This window comes from Panthera onca, chromosome E1, assembly GCF_046562875.1.
Source record: "Panthera onca isolate mPanOnc1 chromosome E1, mPanOnc1 haplotype 2, whole genome shotgun sequence".
Taxonomy (NCBI): Eukaryota; Metazoa; Chordata; class Mammalia; order Carnivora; family Felidae; genus Panthera; species Panthera onca.
The window spans coordinates 11,597,176-11,616,968 of record NC_138352.1 but is presented as its reverse complement, the minus strand read 5'-3'; the positions used below and the strand labels follow the sequence as shown (position 1 = coordinate 11,616,968).

Here is a 19,793-nt window from a genome sequence, read left to right as displayed (position 1 = left end):
TCCACCCATTCCGGAAACCCCGGCCGAGACTCCACACACAGTAAGCGCCCGGCAGTTACGGACTCATGCTTGACTCGAACGAAGAAGACAGCCTGAAACGTTGGCCGTCTTTGCTGCTGCAGAGAAGCCTTATGGGAAATTCAGAGATCATTACTGTTTGGCTTTAGGGTACATAATATGATGCCATTTGCAGCAAAGCTGCAAATAACCCCTAATTAGGTTTTCCTAGGCTAAAAAAGCAAATTTGCTTTCCCAGAGGACATGCCAACCACGGGGCGGAGGGGGGGAGGCAACAGTCCAGAAGCTTCCGGCAGGGCAGGGCAGGAGGAGGACAGAGGAGGTAGTGAAGGCCACAGATCATTTTGAGGCGGGGGAATCCAAGCACAGGGGAACAGAGTCTGCTGGAAGCACAGCAGCAGCCAGGTCAGCCCCGGGGGGGTCAAGGTGGGCGGGGGGCTGGAGTGTCTGTGCACACGGGAGGTGTGAGCCAGCAACCCCCCCCACCACACACACACACACACTGCGTGCCCTGAACACGCCCCTTTCTCTCCCTGAAACAAGAAACAACAATGTCCCTGAAATTTACGGCTCTGCCTATGGGGTTTGATGGGCTCTGCTGGTCTTGATGGATTGTTGCTACTTCCCCGGGACGGGAGGGAGCTAGGAGGTGGCGCGGACTCCCCCTCCTCCCCGAGGCAGGGCAGGGGAGGGAGGGAGGGAGAGGCCAGGACGGGAAGAAACCAGAGAGGCGTGGAGCCGCTGACGATAGCTCTCCCCACCCCCCCCACCCCACCCCCAGCGTCCAAAAAGGCAGGCCAGCTGCCCCTCTGCTCTGTCGCCCACAGCTGGGTGCTCAGTGGAGAGGCGACAGCGTCCTCTGCCCTCGCCCTGGTGACCTGTGGACAGCCCGACAGACAGCCCAGAGGGGCAGCCACAGAGCTGGGGGCAGGCAGGAGAGGAGCAAGGAGGAGACAGCGGGGGGTGAGGGGTTGGATTAGAGGGACGATGGACGGACGATGGACGCCATGTACATGCAGAAGAAAATGATCTCATGCCCCCGAGGGAAGGAACGCCATGGGAGCCCAACACCTTTGCCTCCCTCCCCCCATTTCTGCCACCAGCTCCCCTGCTTCCCTTTTCCACACAGCAGTTAGAGCTACCCTTAAAAAAAACCCAACAAAGCCAGCTCCTATCACCCCCTCTGTGTGAGCCCTCTAGCAAACTCCCACGCCTCTTAGAATCGTGTCCTCAATACTCACCACGGCTGACAAAGCCCTGCGCCACCTGCCCTGTCAGCCTGTCCTATCCCTCACCACCCTCCGCCATGTTGCCTTTCCCATTGGTTCTTTTCCTCCAACACACTAAAGCTTATCCTACCCCAGGGCCTTTGCACTTGTTCCTCTCGCTTCTTCAAATCCTCTACTCCCCGCTCCTCGCGCGGCTGGCTCCTTCCCGTTGTTCAGAATCAAGCTGAAATATCACCAACTCAGAAAGGCCCTCCCAGACTGCCCTGTGTGAACAGTAGCTTCCTGGACACCCACCCCAAACCCTTCAGAGCACGTATCGGCATCTGACATTATCTCGTTTACCTCTTTTTCTCAGTTACTGCCTGTCTCCTCCACAGGAGTGAGGACAAGCTCATCACCGCGTCGCCAGCACCAGTAGCCTGGTGCTTAGTGGGCCCAAAATATATTTCCTGAGAGGATCTGTCTAGTTTGTTCTGTCAGGCGCTCATCCCGGGATGGTGAGAGAGCGTCTAACCAGGCACCCCGCACCCAGCCAGGCAGCCGACTCAGGAGCCAGGCACTGTGGCCGGTTCCTCACACAACCAGGTTCCAGGACTGCCCATGTCCCAACCCCCCCCCCCCAAAAAAAATCAAGGCAAAGATCTAGTGAAGGATATTCTCCCCCTGAGCTGTAAATTAATTGATGCGAAGTCTTGCAAAGGAATAAAAACTAACCCCCACGCAGCCACACGTTCAGTAAGCGGCCACCAAGGGCACAGGGGTTAGAAACGTGAGCTCCGGAGTTAGCTGGCCTCGGTCCAGAGCCGGGCCCGGCCCCTCAGCTGCTGGGCAACTTCGGGTGAGTTCCGGAACTTCTCTGCACCTCAGTTCCCTCCTCGACGCGGCAGAGATTAAAGCACCCACGAAGCGGGGGTAGAACTGATGACCGTTGGGGTTGGACCCGACCGGCTGTCAGGACGCTCAGTCAGCGGGGCCCGTGTGAGGTGTGTCCCGTGACCGGCAGCCCGGCCCGCACAGGCTATGTCAGCGGACCCCACGCGGCTCCAGAGGAGGGGTCCGTGCCACACGCCCCCTCCCCCGGCCGGCCGGGGCCCCACAATGACCAGGACCGGCCGCCGACACTTGAACTTTGACTCTGCGAAACTCCAAACAGCAGGTGCCCGGAGCCTCGGCCTTTACCTCCCACGTGCTGGCTGAGGTACGTCTTTCCTACACGTTGTCTAGAAGCGTGGATTTCCGCTGGGTTTTTCAGCCGTAGAACATTCTTAGCAAATCACACGGGCCAAGGCATAGCTTTTCCTAAATCGTGTTGAGTGCCGGGTTCAAACTTACTTTTTAGCAGTTAGAACACATTGCACAAATCCACGTCACAAGGGACCCCAGTGTTGGAAAGAGATCAGGCGGAGACCGTCTCCCTGGGATGGGCGGGGGGGGGGGGGGCTGCAAGCCCCTCCCTCCACAGCCCAGTCCGAGGGCCCTGACTCCGCGCTTCCTCATTCTCTGGGGTTCCGGTCGCTTAAACACCCAAGACACCATTTGGTGTGGGGGGCCCGCTGCTGAGGCCCATGGGACTGTGGCCCAGACTCTTGGAGATGTTTGGATATTCTGGACTCGGGAGGGAAACATTTAGAACGAATAAACCAAGAAATCCTTTTTGGCAAAAAATGACCCGGGCCCATCGGTGGAGGACGGGTAACCACCAGGGCCATCCCACCCCCGCACGACCGTCAGCGTGGACAGAGCTCAAAAGTGCCGTGTCGAGTGAAAAAAAGCAGGTGCAGGAAACGCACCTGTGGGATGCCCGTGAACCCCACACACCGCGCGTTCCCAGCGTGTGCTTATACAACACGCATGCGCCGGGAGCCAGTGATGCCTAACTCGGGAAGGCACCTGTCTCCACCGGGAAGGAGGTAAAGCGCCCCCCGGCCTTCATCTCTGGTCCTTATTAAGAAGGGACAAGAGGGAGTCAGGCCACCAACATGGCAAGACGTTAACAGCCGCTGAATCTGGTGGTGGAAACGCGCTCTGGGGTGTTATTCTTGTGCGGCTTCCGTATTTAAGTTTTCTCCATTAGCAGAAAGGGGGCTGACCGATAGCGCCCCCCCACCCCCAGCTCTGGGAGAGCATTTGGAGGCTGCACGGCAGTTGTCCCCTGCTGTCCCTCCCCTCCCCCCCACCCCCACCCCCGCCCTGCCCCTCCCCCACTCCAAGTGCCACTCTCCCTGCGGGGACCCCTTACCTGTCCGCAGCAAAGTGCCCGTCGCCAGAAGCCCGGTGCAGCTCACTGCCGTTCTCCAGTCTGGCCAGCGCGTCCATTCGCTTCGCCATCAGCTCCAACAAATCGCTCATCTTGCGCAGGACGCCGCGGGACTCCGGCCCGCCCAACACTGCAGACAGCCCACGGGCACAGTCAGGCTCAGCCGCAGCCCGGGGGCCCCCCGAACCTGGCGGCTCAGACTCCAGTCCCGCTCCCACTCTCCCAGGCCAAGGAGGGGTCAGGAGAGTGAGCCCACCCCACCCCTCACCCCTGCAGGACAGGAGATCCACCCCCCCCCAGCTTTGTTGTGTTGGGGTACAGAGCCCGGGGCCAACCTGCTCTCTACCACCTGGGTGACACTGAGATCATCTTAACCTCTCTGGACCTCCGTTTTGTCGCCTGCAAAATGGAGCTTTAGACATAATCTCAGGTCTGTGCAGAGACGGGAAAGGGCCGGCTGGGGGAGCAGGAACCCCAGGGTCCCCCAGCACTAAGGTCCAGACAGGATTTCTGGATCAGGGCTTCCAAAAATGTGGTCAATCACCCACTCCGCACCTGACTCTCCTGGCCAGGTTGTTAAAATCAGGATTCTCAGGCCCTAGTCACCATCTGCCGATTCACATCTGTAGGGTGTGGGGCCCAGGGGTCTGCAGGCTGCTGGCCACCCACGTGGTGTGCATACACAGGAGAGGTTGTGAACCACGTTCAAGGAGCTCGGGGCGCTGTTGCTCTCCTGCCAGCCTCTGGGCCCGGCCAGACCCCTTCCCCACCCCACTCCCCCGGACCCCAGCATAGAAAACCATCGTGAACTCATCCTGACTCTCAGTTGGCCACTGGATTCCCAAAGATCAACTCCTGGACTGAGGGGCAAGAGAGACCTCGTGAAGAGTAAAATTAGCTAGAAGCAAGGGGCTTCAACCGAGATGCCATTCACTAACCAGCCCAGATTCTCCACGATTTCCTAATTATTCCCGATCATCGTGTCACACGTGCCAGGGTGGGAGAGAGGTCCCTGCCTCCCTTTTCAACCAAATCACATGGAGGTGTTAACAGCCCCTCCAAACGGTCCACAGGTACTTGGTTCCAGGCGCCACAATCCCCAGCTTGGCTCCGTGAGATTCCCCGGGGCCAGGCTCTGAACCTCTCACAGCAAATGAGCCCTGTTATGGAGACCTGAATGCTTCCCGGGGTTTCCAGGGGTGGGGATGGGAGGGCCTTAGGTCGGGTTCTCCGGAAGCAAAGCCCAAGACCAGAGTTTAAGGGCGAGGCTTTTATTTGAGAGGTGAAGGAAACCCCGGTCAGGGAGCGAGGAGATGACACAGGGAAGGGGAGGCAGCCCAGAGAGGGCGAGCCACCAAACTGGGGAAACCAGCAGGTGCAGAGCCTGCCCCCAGAGTTGTCCTCTGGGGGTAGGGGGGCCGTGAGGGAGCCAGGGTATGCGCTCAACATCTCCTGCAGTCACTGTTGAGGGTTGCTCCCAGGGACAGCCCGGCTCTGCTACTCTCCACCTGCCGTGGGTGGCACAGCCAGCTCCAGCGACGGTAGGAAGCCCCCGGCAAAGAACCACAGTCACCGGACGCTGCCAGTCTGCCCGTGTGCATGGGCATCGTGAGGGCCGGGAGGCGGGGGACCAGCGGCACTGGGGCTCAGTGAGATCAGAGGGGCTCTCGCCCGCCCCTGCCACCAATCCCCGATGTGGCCGTGTGGCCAAGGGTGAGTCATGGCAACACTATTGGCCTCTGTGTCCCCGACCCAAGGAACAATAATCCGATGTCACAGTGCCAAGAGGGGGCAGCAGAGAGCATGGCAGGCCTCTAGGAAGTGGGGGGCAGAGGTGGGGAGAAGAGGGGAGACAGGAGGGGGCTGTTCTCCTCTGTTCCAGGCATAGGACTGAGCTGGGGGGGGGGGGGGTGCGGCAAGGAAGGCTTCGTGTCACTAAGGCTGCTTGTGACGTTTCTGCTTGGATTGTCCCCCGTGTCCCCTGGCTCTGGGGCCTGGCCTGGCCCAGTGGCTGCTACCACTTTCTCTCACTAAGTCACCTCCTGGCTGGGGTCCCCTGGAAGCTGAGCCCACCTGAGGTCAGAAGGGAGGCCACCAGGAGCCGGGGAGGGCTCATTCACGTGCTATGGAAGGAAGTGCCAGCTGGCCACCAAGTCCCCAGCAAGGCAGAGCTGCAGTTTCCTTAAAGAAGCCAGGGTCCCGGGCTCCAAAGCATGCGCACGCACACACATACACACACACACACACACACACACACACACACAGTTACCCAAGAGCAACAGCGGCGGGACGGTGTTGGAGAAAATGCACATCTAGAGGAAGGAAGTAAAGACGCACTGTCTCCACCCCGTCTCCATTCCCGCACCAGCAGCTGAAATAGCTAGAAGTCTTCCCACATTCCCCCCCCTTGGAAAGACTGGGTAGATTTTTAACAAACCGTTGGGATTAGGAGATTTCACCATCGCGTGAGGTGAAGCCAGTTTTTCCCACTGCTCCGCCCGCCCCACTCACTCAGTACTCAACCAGTCAATCAATCCAAGAAGATATAAATAGCTTCCTCTCTCTTTCAACTCCGCAGAATCAGGGCCAACGGTTAGTCTTTCAAATCGCTCTCATCCCTGAGACCCCCCACCCAAGTCCATCATCCAAATGTAACACCTGGCTTTCACGTGATGCCCGGAGCACAGAGTAAAACAAGGGGGGGGGGGTTCCCATCATCTCAGCTAGAAAAATAGGGGAACAGCAGATGATCTGATCTGGCGCCTGCTTAGTACCACTCTTGGAGTTGTGCAGTGTGCCACCTGCATGGCCTCCCGGGGCAGCCCTGATGAGCCGATGCTCACAGCTCAGGCTCCGGTGGCCTCTTCCCCAAAGGTGTGGGATGAAAAAAGGAGAATGAGACCACGGCTGGGGACACCCTCAGTCAGAGCCCGTTAACCAAGCCCCTCTCCCCCAGCCATGACCTGGCCAGAGCACTCAGGCCCAACTGGACCGACCACAGAGTCTGGGCAACAGCTCATCTCCTGCAGACGCGGCACCCCGGCGATGCTGAGCCCATATCACTGCTTCTGGAGCAGTGCTGTGCTCCCTGGAAGGCCTCGGGCCTGGCACCCGGGCCCTGTCACACTGCTGCCCCTCTCTCTGAGCCCATCCCAGGCTTCCTCCACTCTTCCTCACCGCCTGAGCCCCTCCCTGGGACCGCAGGGACACAGCCTCCCCACAGACACACCCTTAGCCCCACTGGGCAGGCTGCAAAACAGCTGCTGGGGCCAATAACTGAGAGATGCAGCGACCCCAAAGCCAAGCAGAGTCCGAGCAGGACAGCGGCCTCGGGCAAGCCGGAGTGGGAGTCGCGAAGCCTGGACTCCACCCGCTCGGCCGCCAGCCGCAGGGGTGCGGGACCGACAGGTGCGCCACTTTCCCTCTCTGGGCCTCAGTTTCTCCTCCTATAAAATGAGGGCGTTGGACTTACCGGACCCTGAGGTTCTATGGGCTGGGGCTGCCGTTGTGGCTCATCCCCTAATTGCGTCTGGAGATGAGGGTGATAGGAGAAGAAAGAACCGTTCCTCTCAAAGTTGGCCGAATCCCTTTAGGGCGAGAGCTCGGGGCCAGAGCAGAGGCTAGATGCCCAGGGCAGAGGGACAAAGAGCTAAATGACCCTGCATATTCAAGTAGGGAGACTGGAGATTCCTGGCTCAGCCTGGGAGAGGAGGAGGGAGAACGAGGCAGGGGGCAGGGGGCGCAGGGCAGCGCCCGTGCAGGGGTGGGGGAAGCGCCAGCTGCAGGGATGCAGGAGGAAACTGCCATCTGCTTGCTCTGCTGAGCAGTGGTCACAGCCCCCATGCTGTTACCCCCACCTCTGTGCAGGGGCTTCCGGGAAAGCATGCCCTTCCCTCTAGGTCAATGCCGGGGACACCGAGGACGTAGGAGGGGAGAAGCAGGAGATCAGAGCAAGCGGTGGCCAGGGAAACGTAAGCCCCCCAGAGAGTCCTCAGAGATATGTGGGGTTCGGGATGGCCCTTCATAGGAAGGATTAAGCCAATTCTTAAAAAATGTCAACAGATGGGGCGCCTGGGTGGCTCAGTCGGTTGAGCGTCTCGCTTCGGCTCAGGTCATGATCTCTCAGTCTGTGAGTTCGAGCCTCGCGTCGGGCTCTGTGCTGACAGCTCGGAGCCTGGAGCCTGCTTCAGATTCTGTGTCCCCCTCTCTCTCTGCCCCTCCCCCACTCATGCTCTGTCTCTCTGTCTCAGAAATAAACATTAAAAAAAATTTTTTTTAAATGTCAACAGAAAGGGTAACCCCAGAAGACCCAAGGGCTGAGGGACGTGGCTAAGGACACAGACGGCCCCTTTCCGATGGGTCTGTAAGGCTACCTCCATCGGACCAGAGCAAGACTGCAAGACCGTCCCCAGCCCCTGGGGGACTCAGGGTGGCCCCTCTTGTCTCCAAATGGCACAGACTAGAAGCTCCAAAGACCTGGGCAGCCAGCTCCCCACCACTTGCGGAGGAGCTCCGGGGCACGGAGCTAGTCCCCTGACTGCCACCACCCACCCAGGGACTGTCAGCAGAGCAGCCCCTGCCACGGCTTGCCCTGAGTCACCTCACCGCTCTTGGTGTCGGTGTCGGCTAAATTGAAATGTATTTAATGTGAGGCCCCAGCGTTGTCTCCATATTTCCATATAAATAAGGAAAGCTGGGAAGCCAGGAGATACAGACAGAGGTGCTCAATTTCCCACCAGGCCCCCTCCGCTCCCTCCTCCACACTCTCTGTGTCTGTCTCCCATCCTCCCTTGTCCCCACCCCCCAGCCTTGTCCTTTCTTGTCCCCACCCCTACGCTTTCTAGCTGGTTCCTGGAAATGGGAGGAACCCCCCACCCCCGGTCGTGTCAGGTAGAAGAGACCTCCCTGGCCCCCCATCTATTACCAGCCTCTGAGAGAAACAGCCCCCTAGCACCGTGGTCGGAGGCCAGAGACAGCCACAGAACAAGGAAATATTTCTCTGATGTTCCCCAGGTTCAAACCCAGGCTGGGGGTGCGGGGAGCAGGAAGGGAATCTGCAGCAACAGTGGGAGGGAGGCCTCGGACACAACTTCCTATCGGGGCCCCTTGAGCAAGTTCCTCCCGAGGACAAGACAGGGGAGGTGGAGCCAGGAGGCAGGGAAGAGGGACTGGGGTTTGGTGAGGCGCATGCCCAAAAGCCTCCCCCCCCAAGGCCCAAGCCCCTTGCAGCAAGAGGGAATTAGGTTACACTTCTCCCAGTCATGCTCCCCGCCAGCTTCCTTCCCCCAGGATCTTAAGACGAGTGCGTAGCATATAGAAGGAGATTTTTATCCCCCAAATAGCAAACTTTATCACAAAATATAAACTGGCCCAGGGGGGTATCTGGAGCCTCCCCAGGGAGACCACCGTCGAACGAGGCTACCGTCAGCCCCCCCCACCTTGTGGAGAACACCCTTCTTCCATCCACCTCTCCCCAGCCTCGTCCTGGGGTGACCCGCTGCCCTCACAGGCTTGACAAGCCGGGAGAGGACAGACTGTTTCCCCAGTTGGGCTCAGATGGTTCTGTTGACCGATGCAAGGATTTTTTTTTTTTTTTTTTTGGATAAGCATAATATGATGCATCCACACAATGGAATTTGCACGACAGCCGTGAAGACAAATGCCGACAGCCACACACCAGGAGACGGGCGACTCTCACAAACAGAGTCTTGAGAGGAAGAGGCACACACAGAATCCGCCCCCCACCCCCACCCCCACGCAATTCCACCCTCCGACAGTCCGAAGAAGAGGACCAACTCGTCTGCGCTAGGAGAAGTCAGGGTCCTGACACCCCTGGGGCAGTCATCCACGGGAGGGGGCGGGAGGGCACTTCCGGGGGCTGATCACGTTCTGTTCCTTGATCTAGGCTGCTGGGTGGATGGATGCGTTCGGTCTGGGGGCACTACAGTCCAGTAGAAAGTTGAATGCGCACACACACAACACATGCAGACACACACATGCCTCTAACCTAACTGCGTGGCCTTGGGCGAGTCCTCTCCCCTCTAGGGCTCCGCCCACCCCCAAGACACAGATCTGGCTGGCCCTGGACTCCCAGCATCTCTGCAGCCAAAACTGCAGAATGCAGGCACAGCACCGCAGGGCTCCCGCAAGCCCCTTGTGCTCTGGGCCACTGGACCCATGCCTTGCCAGGGAGACGAGCAGGGGGACCAGAGCCCAGGCATACGCCCCTCCTCCCTCCCCCCCAGCCCCCAACTGCCACCTTCCTGGATCCCTGACCTTTCTGGAGACCCAACTTCCTCAAGCCCCTTATCGCAGCCACCCAGACGGACACGCCCCCTCTCCAGGAGTGGCAACCAGGGAGCTTGACCAGCGATCTGTGCAACCTACCTCTTCACACTCATCCGCCCCCCTCCCCACCAGTGACCTCATAGCCCCCCCCCCCAGCTTCCCCTCAAGTGCGCCTTCACAACCGCCCCGCCTTCCGTCTTCCAGCCCTTATTCACACGTATATCTCCTGTGTAGAAATCCCAGCATCTCCTCGGCCCTCTTCCCTAGACAACCTGTTCTGCACTGTCTCAGACTGAGCACGTCCAGTCAACACGGATGCGAGCATGTGCCTTGTGCCAGACGCTGCGAGAGCCCCTTCATACGTGTTATCTTAATGCTCCTGGTGGCCATCCTGGGGGGCGCAGGCATGATCCCCGTTTATCAGAGGAGACAAGAGGAGCTCGGGGAGACTGAAGCAAGTCTCTGCAAGCCAGAGCTGGGACACGTTAATGTACATCCAGGTTTGAGTGACTAATAAATGTGAAATTCCTGCCAGGAGTTTTTGCAAATATAACGACGTACATGTGAAACCAAAGGAAGAAATCTAATGATGAGACACCAGATGGCCTAACCAGGACCCCTGAGAGCATCCACCCTGGACGACAGCCCATTCTACTTAGGGTATATTTGCCAGTGGGAACAGGGGAGCCACATCCCTGAGCCCCGGGGCGGGGAGGGGGGAGGCGGGGCGAGAAAGTGGACTTCAAACAGACATCTCTGCAGAGTCGCCTACCCAGCCAGCCCGATGAATAGTTCCAGAAGCCTCATGTGTCTCAGCTGCCCCACTAACCCGCGTGTCTCCTGCCCACTGTCACCAAAAGAGCCTCTAAGAAACACTGAGCAAGACTCTGCACTGTTCACCACTCTTCCTGGAGTAGGAAGAGAGGGGAGGAGGGCCATCCTTGGGGGTTCTTCCTGGTCATGACCCCGTCATGCCCCCAACGCCGTGAGCTCATTCAGTCCAGCCCCCGAAGACGGTCATGACTTCCCTTCTCTGTAGGTGTGCTAAGTGCCATGGCCAATCGTATGCAGCTGGGGGATAACGAGCCAGGGTACAAACCAGGTCCATCTGGTCCCCAAAGCCCATGCTCTGAACCTCTGTTCCACTCCCTCACATGTATTATGTGGGCAAGGAGCCACAAAGTTCTGGACTGTGTCCCAAGGGTTCAGAGATAAGACACATGAGCCATGACTGGGTCTTCCCTCTGACTCCGGCCCCCACCTCCCACCCCCTCAGCCGTGGCCACAGCCTGGGTCAAAAGCACAGAGTATGTGTGTCTCAAAGGGACAAGCGTCATATTCGGAAACACTCTCCCCCAACACACACACTGAGGAAACAACTCAAGCAGCCCCTTCGGATGCCTGGGAGACCCCAACTCAAAGGCCCTTCCCTGGCCCGAGAGTCTGCACCAGAAGAAGCCTGATGATCACAGCTCTGGGGCACCAGAGCAGCGTGCAAGTTCACGCGGCCCAAGCCACGGTCCCTTTCCAAGCACACATCCATAGTCGAGGTGGCCAGGATCCCTGGGATGGAGAACCAGAAAGTCCCTTGAGTTCGCTAGGTTCAAAGGCCTCCTTCTCCCAAACCCACAAACACCTGCACCCATTTCCAAGTCACCTTTCCCCACCGAGATACCTTCTGTGCGGATGGTGAAGGGGGAGTCCCCCGGGCGCCGGGCAGAGAGCTGGCCTCCCAAAGACGTCATCAGGAAGCACAGTGAGAAGAAGCCGATACCCAGGACAAAGAGCCTGCAGGGAGTGACAGGGCGGGTCAGAGACAGGTCGGCGGAGTGCACCCCTACCCAGCAAGGGCTCTGTACAAATGAATGGGTGAGGGTGTGAGGATGAAACGGGGCTGAGCTCCTGGCCAGGTCTCTTGTCACAGCAGAATAAAGAGAAGTGGACTACAAGGGGCTGGCCACGAGCCTCACGCAAAACCCCGGGGGACAGTGATACAGGCATAGATCCGGCAAGTTCTAGACTCCAGACAGAGCCTGGCTCACTAAGCAGGCTCAATGTGTGATCCCCAGGCCAGCAACAGCATCACCTTGGAATTGGTAGAAATGCAAAGTCTTGGGCTCCAATCCTAGGCTTACTGAATCACTCTGGGGGTGGTGCAAGCAACACGTTTTAACAAGCTCTCCAGGCAATCCTGCTACGCGCTGAAGTCTGAGAAGCACGGGCATAGATGGAAACAGCAGGACCCGATGCCAGCCAGAGGGCAAGTAATTGGTCCAGACAAAACCCACCTGGATCCCATCAATCACCTGGGCTCAGCTCAGCACTGTGCACACAGGTCTTGCCAAGGCAATCAGTCATGAGCTGGCTTGAACACCTCCTTATCATGTTCGAGGCGGGTGGCGTGTGCCTCCATTCTTACCAGAGGGTACGATCTACAAGGCCAGGGCCATGTGGCCACCTTCCAGGCCCAGATTACTCCCAACCCACATCTTCACCGGGCAGGCGCATAGCAGTCGTCAGCTTCCGGACTGACCGATCAGGGAGGCGGATGCCTGAGCACGGGGTGTCATCTGGGAAGCGCGTTATTGCACGGATCAGGAGAGCTGGTCAAAACAGGACCCTTGTTCGTCCCTTCAACACATAGTTGATTAGTTCCCAGGTGCCAGGCACTGGGGTAGCCCCAGGGGGACAGCAGGGAGCCCCACGTTCCTGCCGTTTCCGTACTAGGTGCTGGGCCTCAAACAGGAGAACTGAGCTAACCAGCACAGTCCCAGGGAGGTCAGAGGTAGCAGCTTCTCGGGGACCTCGAATGTATCAGAGGACTTGCAGAACTGGCAGAGCTAAAAACGGAGACCCCCGCCGCTCTGGTCAGGGCGAGGAACCCCATCCTATATGGGGCCAGGCTCACCACAGGGAGCCCCACAAGTCGTGCTAGAGACCTCCAGCCCTCTCACCTCCACCCGCCACCCTCAACTCCACATTTGCGTGCGTCCCCATGCAAGACTTGCTTTATGCATTTTAATCTTCATTATTTGAAGCTGGCAGAGCAGTATTTAATTAAAACTTGGCCCATTAAAGAAAACACACAATTGCAGAAGAAAATAAAAGCACAACAAAATTCCCACCCCATATTTAAATGAAGCTGTTAGAGATTAAATTGGAGAGGGGGCACAACCCCAAAGCAGAGAAAGCCCTGGGGGCTTCCCCCAGGAGGTGACAGGAGGACAGGCGACCCAGCACAAGACACTGCTCCCTCACCTCTGAGGGACCCTCACTGCATTCCACCAAGCTTGAGGATGGGTCCCTGGGATCCCAAGATGAAGCCAGGCTGGTCTCAGGACAGCAGCCAGAGAAACAGTGTAGGAGGTGGGTGGTTGTACACCCAGGAAGATTCTGAAAGAATCAGCTATCGTCTCCCGGCCTGAGGCCAAGGACGGATTCCTCAAGTCTATTGTCTCCCGCTCCCTCAACCCCCCTCCCCAGCTACAGGGTTGTATTTAGAGCCAGGGCCCAAACAAACCTGCTATGAGAAAGGGATCTAAACTTTTAGCCTAGAATCTGACGCCCCAAACACACCTCATCTGAATCTCTCTCTGCCAGACCCCAATCCTAGGGTCATTGATGGTGGATTCAAGTAAAAATGGTTTCATCCGTCTGTGTATCCATTCAAACGATATTCCAGGAGCAACTACAGAATGGGGCTCTGGGGAAACTAAAGGGAGCAGGGCTCCCAGCCTGGCCTTAAAAATTAACGGGTAAAAAAAAAAAAAAAAAAAAATTAACAGGTAGAGGTGATGTGGTTAGAGGCCAGCCCCCCTCCATCTGAAGGGGACACGAAGATTCCACTGCTGGCTGTGACTCTCTGGGTAGCCTAGGAAGACCCTAGGTGAATAAACAGAACTTGAAGGGAGGGGAGTCTATGCAGTACCACCTCTGAACCCTGGCTTCAGATAAAAGCCTGAAAGAGCCAGGACCCCAGAGGGAAGGAGCTCTGGGGAGTGGGCGCTGTCCATGGTGCTGGCTCCAGCAGCCGCCTCCAATTGCACCAGAAAACGTCCAGCCAAAGCTCGGGTCGGTTGGCGGGCCTTCCCATGACCTGAAGGGCGGGACGACCTGGAGGGGGTGGCAGAGACCGGGAGAGGACCCTCTCAACGGCCAGTGTCAGCCAGGCCTTCGAGGATTTCGCTGGAGGAGTAAGGTCCTTTCCAGGGACGCCCACTTCCCGCCCTGCTTCCCACGCGAACCTTGCGTCAAGCCATCCCCCTGCCTCCTGCCCAAGGCCCTACACTTGGGACCGCCAACTCTACGATCCTCCTTTCCCGCATCCTCCAGACATCGGCGGTCCATCATGAGCCGTGCTGTCGGGAAGGCAGGCTGCCTAGCTCCACACTACAGGCCCAGCCCGTCCAGAGGCCGGAGGTGCTGGGGAGGCCGGGGACACCTGAGCCAAGGTCTCCCCGTCTGGGGGCTGGAGGGAGACCAGCTGGAAGGGGCGGGGACTCCGGCCAAAGGCCCGGAGGGGAGGGGCTCAAAACCCGACCCTCCCACAGCCCTCCTGCGCCTCTTCCTGCCCAGCTCCTGCCCCAGCGGAAAGGAGCCGCGTCCACACCGAACCTGTGGCCGCATCCGGAGTGCGACCACCGCCCCGCCCTCGCCGCTCCCTCGGCGCCCTCTGCCACCCAGCCCCCCTGGGCAAGGTGGCTCTCCGACCCCGCTGGGCGCCCATCGCTTAGCGTCTCCTCCCCACCCCCAGCAGCAGGCGGGCTCCGCGGGCTCTAGGGAGAGGAGCCCGGCGTCTGGGAGGGGGGAGGGGCCTGGAGGGGTTCGACAGAGCCCAGCCAGCCCCGCGTGGCCCCAGCTAGACTTGGCCCCCCGAGGTTGGGGTGAAAGGATCCGTCTTCGCCTCTATCCTGCCTCCACGTTCCCAGAGGTCCCGGCTCCCGCTGCCCCGGCGCTCCACAGCGCCGCCCCTGCCACCCACTCTCCACGGACGCTAAGGAGGGTCGAATTCCCAGCAGAAAGGGGGGTGGGAGGGTGTCCTTGCTCCATCTCGGGGAAGCTCCCGTTAGAGACAGGCCCGCACGCCGCCGCGAGAACGGGAGCGCGAGCAGAAGACGAGGGCAAAGCGGTGGGACAGGTGGACGACTCGACCCAGGGCTCGACTCGCACGCGGGGCGGGGAAGCCTCCCAGCACCGCGCAAGAACTTCGCCGCCGGGGTGGGGCCGTCTGAGAAGTGGGAAGGACCCTGAGGGGCGGGGAAGGGGCACCCCAGCAGAGGCGACTTCCCGGGCCCAGGGCCACAACCCGGGTGCGCTCTGCCCCCGTTCCCACCCTCGCACCCCGAGTCCTCGCCACCTCGGGACACGACTCAGAATTACACGCCCCTCCCCACCCGAACCCGAACCTCGGCCCCATCCCTTCTACAGCCCCGCCGCCCATCACAAACACGAACCGCCGCCCTCTGCCACTGGGACGGGCACCCTCGCGGGGAACGACCTCGCCCACCCCTACCCCGCGCCCCCTCGGACAAAAAGACCTCCCCGCGCCAGCCGGGAGAGAACTTTACCGAAAGGGTCTCAGGGTGACCAGGCATCTTCTGACCATTATCTTCCCATCCGGGTTGACTGTGATCATTGTTCAAACTTGTCTGGGCGAGGAGCCGCGGGCAAGGCCGGACGCACCGTCCCGGGCCCTGCTCCCGCCGCGTCCGGGCCGCGAACCCGCGGCGGGCCGAAGCCGGGTCTGAGCGAGGCCGGGAGGGAGGGGGCGGAGCGGGGGCTCGGCGGCTTCGCTGCTCGGGGTCGGCGCGGCCTGGGCGGGCGGGGAAGGGGAGCGGCGCGGCTGCCGGAGGGCGGCGAGGGCGCCCAGCCGGGCCGTCTCTGCGTCTCCGCCCTCCCCGCTTCACATTTTTAGGGCCGGGAGGCGGCGCGCTCCCCGACCGCCGGCCGCGCGTCTGCCTGCTGGGGCTCGCTCGCTGGGCGGGACGGCGCCGCGGCGCTCAGACGGGCTCCCCGCCGCGGGCGCCCTCATCCCCGGACCCGCGCCCTCGGTGCCGGCTAGAGGCGGCGCCGGGCCCGCGTCCCGGCCCCCCGCGCCTCCGGGCCGCGCCGCTCCCCGGCCCCGCGCCGCGCCGCGCCCATGGCTCTCGGCGAGGGCGCCCCGCGCCCGCCCTGCCGCCCGCTCGCTCGGCTGCCCGCGCCCGGGTGTCCGGCGTCCGGCCCCGCGCCGCGCTACGCGGGGAGGCGCCGCATTGTTTCCTCGGAGGAGGCGGAGGAGCAGCTGCTGGGGCGGCCCTGGAGCGGCCGCCGCGCTTCCTCGGCGCGCCGGCGCCACCTCGTGGCTGCGGCCCGGAAGCGCGCCCTCCGGGCCGGGTGTGGGAGGGAGGCGGGGGTCCCTGCGCCTCCCCTCACCAGCTGTGCCACCTCCCCGGCCAGGCCTTCGGGAGCATCCCGCGAGCCACCAGCCCCGCTTGGGCTCCTGCGGAGCACAGAAAAGGTCGGCGCTGGGAGAAGACCCCCTCCCCCTCCCCACTTCCTCCGGCGCCTGGGCCCTTCCTCGAGTCGCCGCCCCTGCCCCTATCTCCCCCGGTGGCCTGCTGTCCTGGCCCCTTCACACCACCTCTGATGTCGCTTTGCAGCCCTCACCCATCCTCTGGCCCTCTCTGGTCAGAAACTGCAGCGGCTCCCCTTTGCTTACTGAGCTAAGTTCAAACTCCGCCTCTCGCGCTTAGGCTCATCCACTGAGCCCAGAAGCCAGGCTGCGCGGTGTTGACCCGGGCTCTTGTCTCAGACGCTCCGTTAACAAGTGGCCGACGCTGGCAGATCAGGGACACTTCAGAGCCTCGGCTTCTCCACTATGAAATGAGAGTGACCTGAGATTGGCCAAGGCGCTTTCCAACTCGATAAAGCATTTACGTGCCCTCGACCCCGTCCCCCTCCACTTCTCGACTTTGGAGATGTGTTTGCCACTACAGGCGTGGGTCAGCGGCTTCTACCGGCCCAGGAGGCCAGTGCAGCAACGCGAGAGCCAGGCCCGCAACGGACAAAGCACTCAGGCAGAAACAGCACTTGCCAGACCAGACCTTGACCCAGCACAGACAAGGAAGCACCTGCCAGGAGGAGCCCAAGGCCTCGGGCCACGTTAGAAGGATCTGGATGACCCTGAATCTTTCCATCCCTGGCAGTGATTCTGCAGCCTGGTTTAGAAGAGGAGAAAAACCTTTATTCTCACGCACCCGGCCTCGGTCCCCTCCAACTGGGGCCCCATCCCCTTTGCCAGCGCACCTCCCCGCCGGCCGCGCTTCTGAGCCATTTCTCACCAGCAGTGACTCATGCTCCTGCTTTTCCTGCTCCTTCTTCATCAAAATTCACCTGCCCCGTGTTCCATTATCTCATCGCCTTGCTCTCTGCTAATGTGAAAGCCAATGATGAATTGGTGTTGGCGGATTAATGTGTGACTTCAGCTAGGTAACAAATTTGCATTGAACAAGGACATGCTGACCGTGCCTCCCTGCAGGGGAGTGGCGGAGGGGAAACTTGGGCATCCTGGCAGGCTGGCCCAAGAGCGATCTGAAGGCATGGGTCGCTGCCAGGCCCACACCTGCCACACACCCAGGCACGAATTTAACCCCTGGATGGCAAGGTGAAAGCCATATCCACGCTCAGTAATGAAAGGGCCCTTCCAACTGTGTGCCTCTCATGTAAGTTTGGGGGTCGGGCTTTTGGCACTTCAGGCCGAAGGGGAGGAGGGGCACAGCCATGTCTGGTTTGGCTCACAAGGTGGGAGAGGATCTTCCCCACCGGCTCCGGGCCTTGCCCTCGCGCATGTGGCCTTTGAGACGGGCAGGGGAGAGTGCTTGCTGCCATCTGACAGCGTGCTGTGGCCAGGCAGGGAGGCGGGGGGCAGTCAAAGACACTCTCTGAGCCCCACCACCCGGCCGCCTCCTTTCAGACTGTCCCCCTTCTGCCAGCCTCTTGCCTACAGCACAGACCCGTGTGAAAGGTCCTGCTTGCTGCCTGTTGTAGACTTTAGGAGGAAGTTTGCGAGTTCCTGGTCATGCAACCTCAGATATACCCTCTTCATGCCTCAGTTTCCTCAGCTGTCAATCAGGCTCTTTTTTTTTTTTTGAGAGAGAGAGAGAGAGAGCACAAGTGGGGAAAGGGCAGAGAGAGGGCGGGACAGAGGCTCTGAAGTGGGCTCTGCACGGATAGCAGAAAGCCCGACGTGGGGCTCAAACCCAAATGTGAGATCATGACCTGAGCCGAAGGCAGGCGCTTAACCGACTGAGCCACCCAGGCGTCCCTCAGTCGGGCTCTTTAGGGGGACCTGAGAAGTCACCCCTGGATGCCTGTAAACGGCCCACTGCCTGGCGCCATGAGCCCTCACAGCCTAGCGGTTGTGATTTTTCTTGTTACTGCCTACCTGGGGTGGGTGCCGTCGGGGCCCCCACCCTATTCCCCGGGCATCCCCCTCTAGAGGCCGAAAGGCAGGTTCCTGACAATACATGCGGCTTTATTTCTGCTCGAACCTACAAGACCAACACAGAAACACCAGCGAATCGATGCCCCGAAGCAGCCCTCGAGCAATGGACCGATACCCGTTTCCCTCTCCCTCGGGCGGGAATGCTCCCAGAGCTCCCCAGGGAAACTGAGCCCCCCGCTGCCCACAGCCTTGGCCGGCTCTGTAGCACAACCCATACCGGCCTCCTTCCCTTCCTGGCCTCGCCCCCTACTCTTCCATCCATGTTCCTGGGGTCACCTCCGAAATACACTCCTGGCACCTGCGTCCTTGTCCGAGGATTTACTTCCAGGGAACCCGAGCCAAGATCCTGCCCTACGGGCCAGTGGTTCTCAGCCCTGACTCAGCAGAATCACCTGCAGAACGTAAAAAAACAGAAACTCCCTGCCTCGGTTCGGTACCGCAGATGGGGGCCTGGGCACCTTCCGGTTTTTTGTGGTTTTTTTTTTAATACTTTAGGTTATGTTAACGTAACTGGCCAGGGGGGGAGAACCATGGCCTTCGGAGAAAGAAGCAGAGTCGCCCCGAGCAAGCTGGAAGAGATTAGGGGAGCGGGAATTGGGGCACATTTGCTGGCGGGGGGCGGGGGTGGCACATCCAAGGACTGACACAGCAGGTCATACCAGATTCTAAAAGCATCCCCCTTTCCGCTCTTTTTCTCTCCCGAGGCTACAAACAGAACCACGAGCTGGCCCGACACGGGTGTCAGGGTGCAGGCTCTGAACATGGCACTTCCTGGCTCTACCCTCCGCTGCCCTCCACGCGGGCCTGCGGCCTGGCCGGAGGGTCAGAAGCCCAGGGCATCAGGAGGCCCTGGCCAGGCTGGAGGGCCTCTGTCTGGAAAAGGGGGGAGGCAGCAGGGCAGGGCAGAACTCTGGGGAAGGGATCTGGGGGAAGCCGGTGATGCACCTGCACACAGGGGTGCGTGCTCAAAGTACCGAGGGGGTGGGCCAGGCGAAGAAGGGAAGGGGCTCTAGTAGTCTCCAGGGTTCCTATGACAAACTACCCCAGATGAGGGGCTTAACACAAAAGCAAGTGATTCTCTCACAGTTCTGGAGGCCAGAAGTTCTAAATCAAGGTCTGGCAGAGTCGGTTCCTCCCAGAGGCCCTGAGGGGGGACCCGGCCCATGGCGTCCGGTGGGGGCCAGCGACCCTTGGCTGGCAGCTGCGTTGCCCAATCTCTCCCCCATCGTCACATGGCCTTCCCCGTGTGTGTCCCTCTGTGTCCTCTCCTCTTCTTATAAGGACACTAGTCGTTGGATTAGGGCCCCCCCTACCACAGTATGAGCTCATCCTAACGAATCCCATCTGCACAGATCCTATTTCCAAACAAGATTGTGTTCTGAGGTTCCAGGCGGACAAGAATGGGGTGGGGGGGCGCACATCTGCTCAACCTACTACGGGGACCTAGTGGGAAGGGGCCGGAGGGGTCCTTGCCAAGGAGGTCCCCCCAGGGGACAGGCACCGTTGCCTCGTGTGAATA

The 19,793-nt window shown here is 60.1% G+C and overlaps 1 protein-coding gene across 2 annotated transcripts in view; it reads right to left on the bottom strand.

Annotated features, from left to right (window-relative positions):
• The window catches only part of MGAT5B (alpha-1,6-mannosylglycoprotein 6-beta-N-acetylglucosaminyltransferase B), a 71,756-nt gene extending 55,683 nt beyond the window's left edge, over positions 1-16,073 (bottom strand). The window contains exons 1-4 of one of the 2 annotated variants that reach the window (XM_060645264.3): positions 15,360-16,073; positions 13,051-13,213; positions 11,468-11,580; positions 3,487-3,634 (exon numbers count right to left, since the gene is read on the bottom strand). In XM_060645264.3, coding sequence (XP_060501247.1) covers positions 3,487-3,634; positions 11,468-11,537 — 218 coding nt within the window. In that variant the 5' untranslated portion in view covers positions 11,538-11,580; positions 13,051-13,213; positions 15,360-16,073. The remainder of the gene's footprint in view (positions 1-3,486; positions 3,635-11,467; positions 11,581-13,050; positions 13,214-15,359) is intronic. The other variant, XM_060645263.3, reaches the window with a different exon arrangement.
• Between the last annotated feature and the right edge of the window lie 3,720 nt (positions 16,074-19,793).